At 41.9% G+C, this 16,721-nt stretch overlaps 1 protein-coding gene across 1 annotated transcript in view; it reads right to left on the bottom strand.

Annotated features, from left to right (window-relative positions):
* LOC115317192 overlaps positions 1–13,704 on the bottom strand; it is a 30,942-nt gene extending 17,238 nt beyond the window's left edge. Inside the window, exons 1-8 of the mRNA XM_042286775.1 lie at positions 13,608–13,704; positions 12,939–13,027; positions 11,400–11,465; positions 11,000–11,133; positions 8,918–8,958; positions 8,255–8,366; positions 1,852–1,932; positions 665–732 (exon numbers count right to left, since the gene is read on the bottom strand). Coding sequence (XP_042142709.1) covers positions 665–732; positions 1,852–1,932; positions 8,255–8,366; positions 8,918–8,958; positions 11,000–11,133; positions 11,400–11,465; positions 12,939–13,027; positions 13,608–13,704 — 688 coding nt within the window. The remainder of the gene's footprint in view (positions 1–664; positions 733–1,851; positions 1,933–8,254; positions 8,367–8,917; positions 8,959–10,999; positions 11,134–11,399; positions 11,466–12,938; positions 13,028–13,607) is intronic.
* Positions 13,705–16,721: the final 3,017 nt, after the last annotated feature.

Genomic DNA, 16,721 nt, shown 5'->3' with positions numbered 1-16,721 from the left:
CCTGGCGGCGTCCCAACAGTTGTGGTGTATACGGCAGACGCCTGTTCTGCTGTAGGTCGCTCTCCACTGTGACAGTCCAGGGAAGATACAGCAGCCGGAAGCTGGGACGCCTGGGAGACGCCGTGACGACAGCGACACTCGCGTTCGCTCGTGCTTTTCGCCAGCATTTCTACGCCCAACCGCCTGGATCGCGACAGGCAACAGCATGACACTCCGGTTTCTGTGACGTCATTTGTTGCCACTTGGGGACCACTTTTGATGTATGGGCGGGATAGGACGCTAAACACACCAGTCAGAGACGCGATCCAGGTACCATAGTCATAGTGACTGTTGCGCCGCACGGAAAGCTAACGTGCCGTAGTGCAAAATTCTTCTCATGTTGGCCTCATATTCGCTCCATAGAATACGCAAATTTCTTTGTACGCAGGCGCCGCTTGTCCCTGCCTTACTTTGTAGATATGCGTTTATCTTGCTTTCTCGTGGTTCTTTGACCGGACTGCGCATAAGCAAAGTTGTTGTAAGAAGGTGCTGTCTGCTATACGCGAGGAGACGTATCGGCCGGTACCCATTAAACACCTTAGATAATAAGTTTGAAGTACTTGAAGTTAAGCAGGTGCACAAAAACAAATTAGCTGTATTTGTGCAAAGGTTTATTAAACCTTACCTTTATATAATGGAACTTGGTAGTCATAATCAGGCTTTGACACTGATTTGTACTTCTTGTTACACTTCCTGAAACACGCATTCACAGCAAATTTTACGAACGCAGGAACATAATTATTAATGCAAGTTATGGGGTCACGTATACTTATTAAGTTAGGTAATAAAAATGCAACTGAATAAGGGAAAGTATATTGTAAATAGCTTATCGTTCACGTTCGAAATCTTTATCGTCTCATTCGTTTCTATCACATATTCATGAATATATGCATATAGATATAACCAATGCACATTTCATTCTCAGAGGGTTCATACAAAACAAAAAAATGTGAAAAGACCTTCGCAAAACCAAAGATCAATATTATCGCGGTGATTTAATTTGATATAAATGCCCTATTCATACATCATGAAGAATAAAGTGTAGACGCCCCAGTAAACTATTGATTAAACAATTACGCAAAAATGCCTCCCGACCACAATTAACATATAAGAACTTTCGATTGCCACAAAAAGACTAGAATATTACACGGAAATTTAATTTCTGCCATTTTTGTTTTAATGCAAGAGCTACTTTCACAGAAGTATGGCTTTTTGTAAAGACTACTCAGTTTTAATTTGGAGATTAAAAGCGTACCTTTCGACTAGGCTTTCAAGTATAGCAACAACTTGTACACCCTATACATGCGCCCGAGCATTATATAGAATTTTTTTTTTTAAATTTGCAGATTTGTTTAAAAAAGGTCGTGAAATTTTCACTTATGCGGCTTGTGGACGTGAGTTATGTGGCCAGGGGCATATTATGTGGGTGGCTAATCTCCTCACGCTTCTCACGCCCTCAAAGTCTTTCTGAAAAATACTGATTTAGTGGTTTTCTACGACGCTCAGCAAGTTTCTAATTGGAACCATATATGTCTATATTTATTAATTAAAAAGTTAATTAAGAAATTTGAATTAATTAGCCGGCGGATCGTTACGATTAGTCCGCTATATTATATCCCCCTGGCCGTATAACTCACCTGCACAAACCGCATAAGTGTAACTTTCACGACTTTTTTTAAAGAAATCTGTAAAACTTAAAGAAACACTAGCTCTATATTCTCACTATCGACATGTATTTGCCCAACCTTTGTGAAGCAGAGATTTGCGCGTCTAACTGTGTACTCTCTCATCGAAAGATTTATATTTACTTACCTCAAGTAACTCCATATCCTATTTGGTCTGCTCGTCAGCTTTTCAATGTCGTCAACATACCGAGCACGCCTACGGTTAATGCTACAAAAAAGCGCAGTCGTTTTTTTTAAATACAAATGTCCAGTTGAGCGAAATAGTACAACCATGAAAGTAAACATATTCGCCAGAAATCTGCCTGTTGGGTGAGAACCAAAGTCCCAAAAATATAGCACCAACCAAATCCTGAAAGGAAACCCGATGTTTCGAAACAATATCGGTTTCTTCTCTAAGGATCAGTGGAAGCACGCGGAGCAACAACTGTTCTATTGAAGGTGGAATACTACATACATTGTTGTGAAACGCCCAAATGAACTAATTATGACGTTGCACAATAACTGGAGCCAAAAAAAAACACACCAAGCCTAAAGCAAAGCGTATAGGAACTTTGTCACGTTCACACTGTGCAGTAGACTAGCGAGAATGAAAGAACTGAAACTGACTGTATGCAGTAGGTACAACACAGAACACCAAGCACAGTATACATGGGAACGTAAAGTGAATTTTGACACGAACTGTCATGATCAATATGAGTGTGAACACCGCTCCGCGTGGCCCGTGGTCAAGGAGGTTATATAAAGAACAGTGCTTGCACTGCACGAGCGCACGTGCTTGGCAGGGATGCTGAAAGCCCGGAGCTCGCGCTTGTAGCTTTGGCTGCGTCTGGACCGAAGCTGAAACGAAGTATAAAGGTGAAACGAAACGGCGGTTGAAGCGGCAGTAGCAGTGCACCGTTTCTTTCGGGGCTGCGTATTAAAAGGAAAACAAAACTAATTTTTTTTATTTGTTTTAGAGGACTCAAAAGCCACATAGACTCGTTTTCTACCTTAAGTAAAATAAGCTTTCTACCTTTAGTAAGATGGCGACGGTCGCCGTTTTTGGCGTCAGCTCCGCAGCGCCACCGCCACTCCAGGAGTCTTAAAATATAACCTCCTTGCCCGCGGTACTATCAGTGCCCCCTGGCAATTGCTCTTTGAAGTATAAGTGCACTTTGCGGTCGAAACCATATCGTCTCCAGCGATCGCCGGGCTACTCTTCTCTTCTGGGTCGTCTGCTAGCGAAAAACTGTCGGCGAAGTCGCGAAACTATTCACCAATGACGAAGTGCATTTCTTTCGCTAGCAACGTGCGCCAGCAGAAATAACCTAGATAAATATTTTTAGGGTCATCTATTTGGTTAGTATGTTTTCGTGGATTATTCCCATTACTCCGATAACAATACCCGACACTTCGCCGATGCCTTTAAGCATCCAAAATATTGTTATCGGAGGCATCAAAACAATGAACTAAGACTGCCTATTATTTCATTCGCGTGAGTTTTGCGAGAACAAAGGACCGCCAATGCGCAGAGGCAAGATGTTAGTGCGGTGTGAGCGTGGGTGATACCTTTCATCATGGTAAACAGCGCAGAAAAACAACGATGACGTAAAAGGAAGGCACGGGACTTCCCCCTCGTTTTTTTCTTTTGCGCGGTTTTCCATGAGGAAGGGCATCACCCACGCTCACACCGCGCTAATATTTTGCCTGTGTGCGTTGGTGGTCCTCTGCTCTCGCAAGAATTACGCGAAGGAAGTAATATAGGCAGTCTTAGCTGATTGTTTTAATACCTCCGATAATATGATGTATGCTTAAAGGCGTCCGAGAAGCATCGGGTATTGTTATCGGATTAATTGGGATAATTTACTAAAAACACCCCAATAAAATAGATGATTCTCAAAACATTTACACAAGTTATTTCTGTTGGCGCATGTTGCTAGCGAAAATGCGCTTCGTCATTGGTGAACAGCGCTTCGCGGTTTCGCCGATCGTCTTTCGCTAGCAGATGACCCGGAAGTGCGAAGTGGTGCGGCGATCACTAGAGCAATCGACTGCAATGTGCACTTCGAAGAACAATCGCCAGGGTGCACTGATAGTACCGCGGGCCACGCGGAGCGGTGTTCACACTCATATTGATCGTGATAGTACATGGTTGCATATGATACAGCGGAGCAGGAATGCTGATGGGGTTGATGACCATGCCCAATTAATAAGATGACTTAAGGACATGCCCTACAATAATCAGTCTTTTCTCAATTTTTTTTTTTGTAACTTTGTTTTTGCGGCTGGTACGCGTTACCTTATTTTTGCGCCGGTATCAGCGGGTCTGCTGGAAGCCCGCTGCGGGCCGGGATTCAATGGGAGAACCGGAGCCAGCCACGGGCCGGTCGGAAGACCTCCGCGGACCGGATTTGGCCCGTAGGCCGGGGTTCGGAGTCCAATGGTCTAGGCTGGAGTATCGCAGTGTTCGGCGGTGACCACGGTGTGGCGGTGACACTGCGCTCACTTTCGAACTTCCGCACGTCGTTCTTTTGTTGGCGGATTCGCACGGGAAAGTTCTTCGTCTCGCGGATCTAGGTTGCAGAGCACTCTGCGCATCGTGTAAACCACGCCGCGTGCTCTTTCTTTTTCGGTAGACGATTTTTGGGGCACCTTGCTAGCGCTTCGCTGGTCGCGGATGCATGCGTCTCGATGGGTTGGTTGGTTGGTTGGACAAACTTTATTTAGATGATGCCTTTCTTATTGTGGCTTCTAGCTCTGTCTGCCGAGACCTTGGCGTTGGCCGATATGCATTCAGTAAAGCTACCAAAGTAGCCAGTTTTTTTTTTTTTTTTAAGGTCTGTGAGCGTTTAGGTTTCCAGTCACGGAGCTGCGGCGGCGCTGCGGCGGCGCTGCGATCGCGCCGGAGCCGGGTGGTGTGGGCAAAAGCGCGCACGTTTCGCATGGGCGTCATAGCATTTCAGCATGCCACGAAGCTGTATTGCCGTTAATTGCACCGAAATGTACAAAAAAGTAGCGGAGTGAGTTTCCACAAGTTCCCGGCAGACTCTGAAAGGCATAGAAGGTGGATAATATCCGTGGATCGAAAAGAATGGTCGTCTCGCGCGAACGACTGTTTGTGCGGCAAGCACTTTCTTGGAGGCAAGTGCGGCTTCCATTTCAATCTCCTTCCCGAGGCTTGCGTATGTGCAGGAAAACCGTCGTATAATCGAGACCACCCGGGTTTGGTTCCCACGGTGTTCGCGCACAAATCACCGGCCAAGTTCTCGTCGGAGGCTCGCTACGCCCGTGCTACCCAGCAGAAGGGGATCGGCGACAGAACGGCAGTGTTGTAGGTGTTACCGAAAAAAAGTAACGAAATACGTTACTCGTTACTTGCAAATAAAAGGTACGCGTTACTGAGCTACGTTACGTAAAAATAAAAGGAACGCGTTGCCGCTACCGATAAAAAGTAACGCACGTTACTTCTGCGTTACTTTTGAAATGATGATTTAACACGTTTTACGGTTTTGACGATACAGGTATGCATAAGCTTATATATCAGGAAACATTATGTTCATGCAGAAACTGAACATAATTACTTTATCTCTTTTTACGGTTTCATCTAAATACTCACGAGAAAAAACGGAAAGAAAAACATGGCTTGACACCTAAAAATGCAGAAAAAATTGAAGTGTAATTTCTTTAAGACTTGGGAAGTAGTAAAGCGTAAAGTAACTGCGTTACTTGAAATAGTAACGTAAGTACGTTACCCGTTACTGTGTCTAAAAAGTAACGAGTTGGTTACTACGTTACTGAAAAAAGTAACGCATTCCTGGCAACGTTGTTACCTGTAACGTGTTACCACCAAAACTGCAGAACGGACAAAGCGTTACTGCTTGTCATTCCTTGCGCTCATGAGGGTAGGAAAAATATCATACCTTGACTTCAAGACGCTGTGTATTTTTATTTAATTAATAAATACACTTCCGCGGACCCACAGTCTGCCGATCCCGCCGGCAGTGCGGAAACCGACTGGAAGTAATCGTAGGCCTCGAGACACTTGCACGCCTGCACCGTGTCGGCCGTGAACTGGCTTGGCGAAAAAAAAAAAAAAAAAAACAAGTAAACGACGACGTGAGCTATCGACTTCGGTGGCAGCAACTTTACGTCGGAAGTCTAGCAGGCCTTGTTTACAACGTACAGGTCCTAGTCGTCAACGCCGTCCACGCACAGTTTGTTTCGATACCGCTGCCGTTCAGGCTCGGGTAGCGAGCTCAAATAGTCGGGCATAGCATACGACATCCGTTGTCAGGATATACGACTCACAAATAAATCTAGAAGCGTCCCTACAACGTCAACAACGAGCGCACGACACACAACGCAATGGCGAAAACACAGAGAGCCGGGGTGCTTTTGCCCATATAGCTACCGCGCATGCGCGGCCTTCCGGCTGTGTTGGTAAACAGAGCCGCTCCGCAGGTCTCTGGGCGCCTTGCCGTCTGTGCACGCACATGGCCTTCATTACCTGACGAGAAAGCTAGAAAAATTACCGACTCCATAAAATAAAAAAAGTCATAATTTCTTTTTTTTTTATTTTTAAAAGACGAGGCTAGGAGCTGCTACTGCTCCGCGTGCTTTCAGTGACCCTAGAAGACGAAACCGAGCTAATTTGAAAACGTCGACTTTTTTTTTCAAGATTTGGTTGGAGCTGTATTTTTGGACTTTAGTTCAATCATGCTACAATGGCCTCACCGCGCCCGCTTGCTGAGGCGGTTAATTTCTAAACTGAGAGATGGCGCTTCGGTCGACTCCTACTGAAGCTTTCCCGCGCGCTTCTGCGATCGTGTGCGTATCAGCGCGTGTGTGCGTCGGTGTTTTCTTCGTCAGATAGCTGGGAAGATTTGGAAAAATCGTAGGAACTGCGTCGGCCGAAAGCATTGATTTCTCACGCTGAACGCGTACCTCTTGGTACGCAGGTATGCATGCAAAGAGGTATGCATACGTCCTGCATACCGTGTGGTATGCAGGACGCTTGAGGAGGAGTCGACAGCAGCGCCCCCGTCGGCCTCCGACTTAGATCGCCTCACCTCGAAGCATGGGCGAGAGAGGGTGGTGAGTTCACTACTACCCCGTTCTAGGCCACTGTACCGATGCGGTACAACCGTGCAACGTCGCGATATCGTGATGTCGCGAACGTTTGCGACTTGTATATTAATAGTTAGGCAATATTGTAGAAAATCCAGTAAGGCTTATGAGATTCAACGGCTGAACAATTGGCAAAAAAGTATTACAAAAACATTAAAAAAATTAATTAGTAAAGTAATGCCAAATGAAATTTGTAAATGCTTCGTACGGATGATTATGCGTGAAATTTTGGGGGCATTGCTCACATTGTCAGTTTCAAAAGGCGGCACAAAACATAAAAACAATCAAGCTCACGTGATCATAATTCTATACCAATTTCCAATGCATGAACAGAAGGGTTCCGTTTGAGCCTTATTTCTCATTCGTAGCAAGGGCAATAAGATAGACGCTTTCAGCGCGCGCCAGACTGAGCCTCCGTAGCCGACCTTTTCTTGCCTTACCAAGATGCCAAGCCACTGAAACGGGCGTTGACGAGTCTCCACAAAGGCCTATGCTGGGAAGAAGGACACAGTAGCACCTAAAATGACAATAACCTGTCCTGCTGTGGTAATGATGAATTGGAGCGAACGGAATAAGAGGAAACGAAAACTGAAGGTCGGTTATGGCGGCGCCCATGCACAGCTGCCTGAAAGCGTCTATATATATATATATATATATATATATATATATATATATATATATATAGATATATTAATCAAGCAAGAGCTGTTTTACACAACAACGTAAAGATTATGCTACAGCCCAGGGGTGGCCAAACCGCGGCTCGCCAGCTGCATGCGACTCTTTACTGATCCAAGTGCGGCTCGCGGATCAGACGTCACAAAAATATATATGTCGTTCACCGTATATATTACGAGATAGTGGTATATTAATATTGCAGATATTTCAGCCCTTGTTTGGCGGCTGTCCTGAATAAAAGGGCTAATCAAAGTTGATTGTCGAATTTAGTAACTTATTTATTACAAAATGCATTCTGCATTTTTTAACAGCCCGAGATATAAAGAACTGAGCTGATCAAAGTGCATAGGTGACGGTTGGGTTTTTGGGGTTAAGTCATACCTTAATCAAAAAGACAGAATTCAAACAGAAAAAAAAAAGGCTGCAAGTATAGGTGGTTAAAAAAAAAACATATTCTGGCGCAAATTTGCATTCCTACATGAGCACCTAGCAATAAATCACCGGTCCAAGCACACAGACACACATAATATCGCACCGATTTTACTTTACAAAATTGCGGTTTCGGTAAACCGGGTTTAGCTCAACTTTGAAAGCCACTGAAATACTAACCTCTCTTTACCGGGTTTAGCTGAACTTTGAAAGCCACTGAAACACTAACCTCTCTTTAGATCTGCCCGAAGTCTATTTACAAAACGGACAGAAATAGTAAGCTTAATCTTAACCGCACAGCAGTTTCAAGTACGTACCTCTGGAATATTAAGCTGGACAGCATTATACCCATAAACTCTGGATCTTCCTTATTATAATAAAGGAGCAGAGGAACTTCTCTTTCGCAGAGTGTCTTGTATACTCCATAGCCTAAAACAAATATTCCATAAAGAGAAAGCTGACTAGTTTTGTTTTGTATTGTTTCTTATTAACCAAATTAGGTAAGGTGTTATCATGTAAACATTCTATCTATTATTAAATGATTAAAACGCTGCACAAATAGTGCATTTAGAATGGACGACGTACGGAGACGATCAGAAAGTATAATGAATTCTCAGTCCTCACTTAATATACCAAACCACATTTATATTAAGGTTATTCTTAACAAACAGAGTCGTCACAGTTTGCTCCGAATTGGCTGTGATAAGTGATGGGGTGCGTTTTATTCAACACACCTGACGATGTTGCTGCCTTTATAAATATTACTAGCAATAAGCGACGACCACCCTCCCGAACTTTCTTAAACTATCTAACCTATCCGAGAATGTTTTCATCTATTCAGAAATACACAGTGTTCTACATAACACGAAGTGAATGGGTCCTTATTTAATAAATTTGGGATAAATGCATGCACATATGCTGTCATTGGAACCAATTTTTATGTATTATCAGTTGACATCAATCAATTAAAAGTGTCTTACCTGGGATGTGTGGTAGTCTATCTCCATCTCCAATGGTAGCTCTAACAGCATGATAGATTTTAATCAATATTATATTTAAAAAATATCAGATTAATGGCAAAATTTTTACATGCGCAATACATGTGTTTTTATAATTATGTCCAAATGAGAAGGGAAGCTATTTGTAATTCCAAAAGTACTCTTCAATTAATTATGCCCCGTGCAAAACAAACGGCTTTGAACTTTTTTCTTGTGTTACAAGACTCACAATATTTTTAAAAATATAGTGAAATTATAATACATTAATCACTTTTTGATAAAACTCCATATTTTCCACTCTTGACATTGCCCCTGCAAAATGAAATTAGCGATGTGAAGCTAAGCATGTTGTTTCACGTGACTTTATCTTTAGATTTACACAGATTTTATCGCTTGTCATTCGTAGAGCTCTCTCCGTGGAACATATTCATTAACTCTCAAAGGGCTTTGCACTACTTTGCAGTGGCTACTCTCAAAGTAGCCGCACTAACATTTTTAAGAGTAGTAGTATAATAATCTGAGATAAAGTTTCGGTTAACAAAGTCTAAAAAAATATTAAATATATGATTGTGAACAAGTAAAGCAAATAGTAGCTATGTGTTTCAGTGTCGGAATTAATATTTGTGAAGCTTGTGATCCACATATTTCTGTAAACATGTATTATAGTACAAAATTCGCACCCCATTTTAAATAGAAATTTTTCGTATTGGGACCAACAAATTTCTAAAAATGGTACCGCATATCTGAAGATAGCTTTGAATTTATTATTGTTGTTTATAATGGCATTGCCCAACATATGCCTCTCTGCGCAGTTTGACAGTTTTAAGAAAACGTTGAAACATAAAATTTGTTTTCCTTTTGAACTTCCTTCTCCTACATGACCATCCATTTCATTTGTAAGGTGTTACGGCTACAGCTACTAAGTGTATGATTTGAGGTTTCAATCCTGGTCAATCCTGATGTGGCTCGATACACCCAAAATTATAGTTGCATAATGGAGACGAAGTACCCAACTGGCCATGGCTACGCCTGCTTCTTCTTTCAGTAACCTGTATATGTAATGTTAATAAAACAAAAGTTTATCTGTGACAAATAGTGGTTATGAAATGTTTGGTTGAATTAAACTCAAACATAATAATAAAATGTAGGGAATACATTTATGTTAAAATTCTGCCCCTTATGGTATTGCAAGTTTTATAATAAAATGTTTGTGTCAACTATTATATGCCAAAAATTGTACTGCAACTTAGCTTGATAAAATTATCATGTTATATTAATCAATATTTTTACAGTATTTCTGGCGTCGTTTTTAGACTTCATAACTGTATGTGTGGAATACTGTGTGGAATTTCCTGGGAGTCAGTCAAATGCTAAGGCTAGAGTGCGTACAGCGACGACTTGTAAGAATTATATTTGATCGTCACATTGAACGGAGAGCTCGAGCTTTTATGATTACGTGACTCTCTTGGATACACTTGGCCTTTCGCCTCTTTCGCATAAACGACTAGTTCGCGGCATGTTTTTTTTTTTTTTTTTTTTTTTTTATAAAGTGCTTAACGCTGCTATTGATTCCCCCTGTTATTGAGTAGAACCGCACTTCATGTTTCCCAGCTACAAACTCAGTCTATAGTTTCTTTTTTACCCTTCTTAGAATCTATCCTTCCATTGACTCGGATGCAGTCCATGCATGACAAGTGTCTTAACCCTGACTTGAACCTTTTCACAACCCTTGCATGTTTTGAAGAAAATGTAATATTGAGGCTCACTTTGTAGTCTGAATATATTTTTGGTACGATTGTCTTGCACTTCGCGCATGTGTAATTCTCCTAAGGCCTTACCAGCTGTTTGGGGCACAATGAAACACGGATTGATTGATCGATAAAACATTATCTCACATTTCATTGCAATAAAATTCTTTAGCTCTAATTAGTCCTGTCTCCGAATTCTATAGCTCTGGCCATCACCATATACACTTTTATGCTATCATTAACTATAATTATCTGAATAAGAAAACGATGTGCGTATTTCGCTCAACAGCAATTTTGAAGTATCAAACCGTCTTACTTGGTTACCAGGCAAATAATATCTGGATTGTAGCTCATCGAAAAAAATATTCGCATTCCATGAAGTGCTTGTAATGGGTAAAGCATTCCGTCACGAGTAACCTGCCGCAGTACATCCAGTAGGCCGCTGCGAGGCTAAAATCAAATCAGCCTTTGTAAAATTTCCGGAGAAATAATTCACGCAAAAACTCTTCAATACATCCGTATGTTCAATCGATGCCTATCAGAAAATTTATTCAGACATGGCAAGTTGGCAATTTCACTAGACGTTCAGATCGAATTGACAACTTTTAGGAACTAAAATTTATTTATAGATTGCAAAAATGTTAGTTCCATTACGGAAACTATTCTCATGTTCGTGCAAAACCTTATTCCAAATTATTATAATGAATGCAACTCACAGTCCATATGCGAACGTTCTCAAGTCTTACTTGAGCACTCAAAGTCCCACTGAGTTGTGCTTGCGCCTGAAAGCATGGATATTTTTTTTCTGTTTACTTGGGAGCTGTCTTTTTTTTTTTTTTTCTATACGAAAACACAAACACATTAGCAATCTATCTGTATCTTAAATGTGAATGCTCATTTAATCCAAACGCAGCAAAATGTAATTCCGAAGTTCTACACACAGGAGAGCAACTACAGTCGCCGGCCATATGAGCTCCCCCGGCCGAACGCCGACCGGAGCAGCGAAAATCCCGCATGTGGCGCGTCGAGCATTGCCGCGTTCTGGGAGCCAGGCTATTGGGACCAAACCATTCCCTTATCAGAGGGGTGGACGCAGGAAGTTTGACGGCATTCCGCGTTTTGGAACGTCAATCTGAAGCACAGGCCGATTACAATTCCGGTTGTAGGTAAACGCAGACGGCTTATCGAAATTCTTCAGTGCATAATATCTCTAATGTGTTATATTATATTTTTTTATTTGCAAAACCGGTTTGTAATTTTAAATATTTCCTACCGGAAGAGTAATCCTATGCACAAGCCCCCTTTCTTAGAATCTTTGTTAAACCTAGACTAGACAATGACAAGCGATTTTGATATAATTTATTCAGTCTAGAGGGATATGCTATAGATAACAAAAAAACAAAATAAGATGTGTGTCGAAGCAAAATAAAGATTCAGGCACTTTTCATGAACGCGTTTTATCGAGGAGACTCTATTGTTCTGCGCTAAGTAGCGTGTTGCTTCGCCAAGGGTAATTCTCTATACACGATGACTTTGCAGATGGCTTCCTGGTCGGCCACTTCTCGCTTGCCGCGGGATCATTGTTGTCATGCCTAATATCATATCAAACATAGGGTTTTTACATTTGTAAACATCGATCGAACACTGCTACTTTATCTACGCCTAAAGCAAGCTCCAGTTTATCAGCAGTTATAACATCACCTCCGAACACTTGGGCCCAACAACCGACGACGGCAATTCTAATCGGCCACGTTTTTGTGATTCACAGTTCTGAAGGCTGGAATCCCGATAAAAGCTATGCGTCCACCCCTTTGATAACGGAATGGTTTGGTCCCAATAGCCCGGCTCCCAAAACGCGGCAACGCTCGAAGCGCCGCGTGCGGGATTTTTGCTGATCCGGTCGGCGTTCGGCCGGGGGAGCTCATATGGCCGGCGACTGTACATACACAAAAAAGCAAACACAATTTGCAAAAGTATAAAAAAGAAAAAGAAAAATTATTTAAGAGAAGCAAATTCCTAAATTTTTTCACACGTTTCGTAATAAAAATTATGAGTCCATTAAATTTATTACTGCATTTGGTGCAAGTGATTCCACAAGCTGTGACTTCAGAGGCAATTCATCACTGACTAATTACAACAAACAATGGTAATTCTAAGTGCAAAATATCGACACCACTACATTATAAATACATAAAATATTTGCGGTAATAGGAGACTTGAAACTCGGTACACAAATGATGCTAAACAAATATTACCTTCTCTTGAACAATTTGCAACCATTCGGTGACTTCAGTCTTGTCTACGTTACTGTCCAAAGCGTAAGCAATCGTGATGTTTGGAATGCCTATTGGAGAGTCATAGCAGCAATTGAATACATTAGTGAGTAAAGGTTGCTATAAAAAAGAAAAAAAAAACATTTCCTTCTAAAACAACGCGCACAAAAATGAGCTGTTTTTTCTGCAAAGCGTTTTATACTAGATTCTGCGTTCCTCGTGTATCTATACAATCAAAAACTAAAATCGGGTTAAAACTCAATACAAATTTGTGCTGCGTACTTGTTGCAGACTATATATTAGTCCGATCATCTTCCAAAGTAACAAGTTCCGTGCGCCAGAAAGCATAGACATTTTTGCCTGAGGTCATAAGAGGGATATATATATATTTTTTTTGTGTGTGTCTAGGCAAAGCTTTTTTGTAAGTTTTATTTTTACCAGAATATTTTTTCTTACATCACAAAAACAACTTACTAAATAATTAAGCGAATAGTGTTGAGTATTAATTTTTCTTTCAAGAACTGAAGACACAAAAAAGACATATAATCATATGATAATAATAAAATTGGGTGTAACGCAACTTTGGTCGACGAAGTTCTAAAACGTTGGCATACCTACTTCGTTCCAACCAAGAAGCAATCATAAACATACCTTTATTTTTATTTCCTGGATACACGGTAACAGACTCTTCTGGAACGCCGGAAGCCATCACAATATGTACCGTGAAAGCTACAAGACATAGCATCATGGTGACAGCTCCTGAGACGATGTTGTTTCTGCGGGCACTCCGGCAAAGTAATATCTCCGTAAACGTATATCACACACTGCTTGCGTCACGTATGCTTCAGACAAACCGCCGAATTCACAAACCTCTTGAGGCGCCCCTCCACCTCCACAAGGAAGGGGCGATGACCGGTGCCGGCCAATCACGAGGACGGTTCAGCAGCCGCGCAGTTCCGGGGTATTATTATTACAGGAGCTCGAACATTGAACCCGAAGAATACGGTGTAAGAGTAAGAGGTCGCAAAAGCTGGGTAATGTTATAGAGAAAAAAAATTCCCTTTTTTTTAGATATTATATCTTAAAAGAAAAATGTCTTTCGTTAGTGTTTGCTTATGTATATCTATAAACATGAACACTTTGTAAGTAGAGTACAACTAGGTGGCACTTTACTAATTACCAAAATAAATTCCGCGTTTACAAAAAAATTGGTTACTGCAAAAGTGCAAGAATGGAAAAAAGTTAGCGCTTAACGAAAGGCAATGAACCAGCGGAGCGCGTCACCTCGCGCACCTGCTGCATCATCTTGCGGGAGAAGCCGTGCAATCTGGTGTCACGAATTGCACAAGCGCGTATCTGAGCCAGGCAGTAAGCGCGGCTGTTCGCGCTCGGGGCGCAACAGCGGATAAGGGATTCCTACAAAGCATGAATTTTAAGCTTAACCACTTTTTTTTTTTTTTAATCACCGCGTGACACTCGCAATTTTTATCTGTCCTTAAAGATGTCAAGGTATATTGTCCAAATATATAAACAATAAAAAATTAAAGACGTATTTACAATTTTCTGTAATGCCGAATTAGAGCGCAGCTCTTGAAGAATAGAAGGGGAGGGTACGGAGGGGAGGGCATGCCAGATCCTCTCCCTCCGTAGCGTACCCTCCCCTTCTCTTCTCCTGTTCCGCTTCTATTTAGCGGGAAATTCAGCGAACATTTTCAATTTTTCCGCTCAATTTAGCGTGAAAATTTCCCCACTAAATATGGCGGGGTAATTGTGCCGCTAAATTTATCTAGCAAATTTTGCGAAAATGTTTCCACTAAATTTAGCGGGAAATTTAGCGAAATTTTTTCGCTAAATTCAAAGGGAGATTTAGCAAAAAATTTTAATTTAGCGGGGAAATTTTCCCATGATGCAACGCCAACGCGGGATTACCCCCCCACTCAAGAACAAGTTGGTACGCCACTGACTGCAACTCCCTATGTTAATGTACCCCCCCCCCCCCCCCGTCCCCCCTACTCCGTCCCGACTTACTTTATGAAAGAGTTGGTAACCCTAACTGTTGTCCTAATTTCATTGACGCATTGGTTGCAAAGTTTTGTTACCGCGGCATATAATATCGACTTGCAAGACTCGAAGGCTCAACAGCGAATTTGTCAAGCAAGATTATATAATGCGATGTAAATTATCTTGCACTCTTTATCAGAATTTCTGTGCTATAAATTATTTTATTCCGAAAACTCTTCGGTAAACATATGAATATAACATGAGGTCTTGAATCTGTAGATTTATCTAAATTCCGACATCCAAATGATCGCGCCGCAGAACCCAGGCTAGAGCACTGCACGAGCCCAGGCCAGCCCGAAGGCCGGATCCCGGCCCGGCCCGCGGGCCGGTCTCGGGCCGGGTAGCACGCATTTTCTCGGGCCAGGCCGGGCTCGGGCTTGAACAAAATATTTTTGGGGCCGTGGCTGTGCAGTCGTTTGCTACGAATTCTAAATTGTTGATAACAAAAAGTGTGCTCATTGATCTTTTAGCTTCAATGAAAGCAAACAAGCGAAATGCAAAATCACTACAACACCGCTCAGGAAAAAAAAAAAAGAAAAGAAAAAAAAAAAGGAAAGACGCCTTACACTCGGAAAGGCTTCACGTGGATAAAAGGAAACGTATGGATTCCTCCAGCATAGTGGGAAAATGCGGTCAAGAAAACGAGGGCAGTCCAGTCGCAGGGTACAACTAAAATAACTTAATACTTCTTTTACAAGTAACGACAACCAATAGAAATGACGAAGCACATTCCGCTGGAGTAAAATGGTGGCATTCAGTTCAAACATCTGCTGTGCGCCGCCATTCGCTTCCTAAAACCTGCATCGTCACGCAGTCGGCGCTTCAAAGAATGTTATACTTGTAGGAAAGTCTTATCCAGGAACTTTAGGTACAACATGTGTCTTATTTCTCTGCTTTTCAAAAAAAAAAAAAAAAAGCAGGAGAAAAAAAAACAAAAAAAAAAAACGCGAGTTTGACTTCGCACCTTCTACAGGACGCCTTACTATGCCACCAAAGATAAGCTAACTACCAAAGACAATTTTATGCTCATACAGCCTTTTGAAGATGCACTAGCGTGATTGTGATCGTTTCTTTACAAAAACATGCAGAGCAGAAAGTTACCTGTGAAACGAATTGAACAACGAAAAGCCCAATATCTCTTCAAGAAATGCACAAATAAAATATTTCCCACTATTTTATTTTTTTTTTTTTTTCAAAATCACTTATGAAGTGCACATTTCGCACACATTCTCAAAAATGCATCGTCTAAGTCGGGATATTTACCGTGGCCGAGTGGGCTCGCGCTGCAGAACCCAGGGTTCCTGGGTTCAATCCCCACCCCTGCCCGTCTCGATCTGGATGAGCATCGTTCCGGCATGCGGTCGTGTATCACTACTGCGTGGTGCGCGTTAAAGACCCCAGGCTAGCGGTTGTACTGCCCTGGCTACATTGCTCATCTACAGCTGAGACACCAGACGGCCACTGAGGCAGACTAACTTCCGGCTGTATAAACATACACACAAGAATTTTTGCAGTCTTCGTTAGCGGCCATTTTCCCATTGCGAATTTCTGAAAAATCGTTTATAAATTTTTAGTCCGGCCAGGGCAAGCTCTGAAACTTTGGCATATCGCCTGGACGTCTAAGGCTACATTTGGGCGGACACTGCGCACTCAACGATGCGTAGATGTTTTTTGTTTTTTTTTCAATAGTAAAACAGTATTTTA

This window comes from Ixodes scapularis, unplaced genomic scaffold, assembly GCF_016920785.2.
Source record: "Ixodes scapularis isolate PalLabHiFi unplaced genomic scaffold, ASM1692078v2 PGA_scaffold8__174_contigs__length_109621045, whole genome shotgun sequence".
In the NCBI taxonomy this organism is placed as follows: Eukaryota; Metazoa; Arthropoda; class Arachnida; order Ixodida; family Ixodidae; genus Ixodes; species Ixodes scapularis.
The sequence above is the reverse complement of the archived record's forward strand: the minus strand, read 5'-3'. Positions and strand labels throughout refer to the sequence as shown.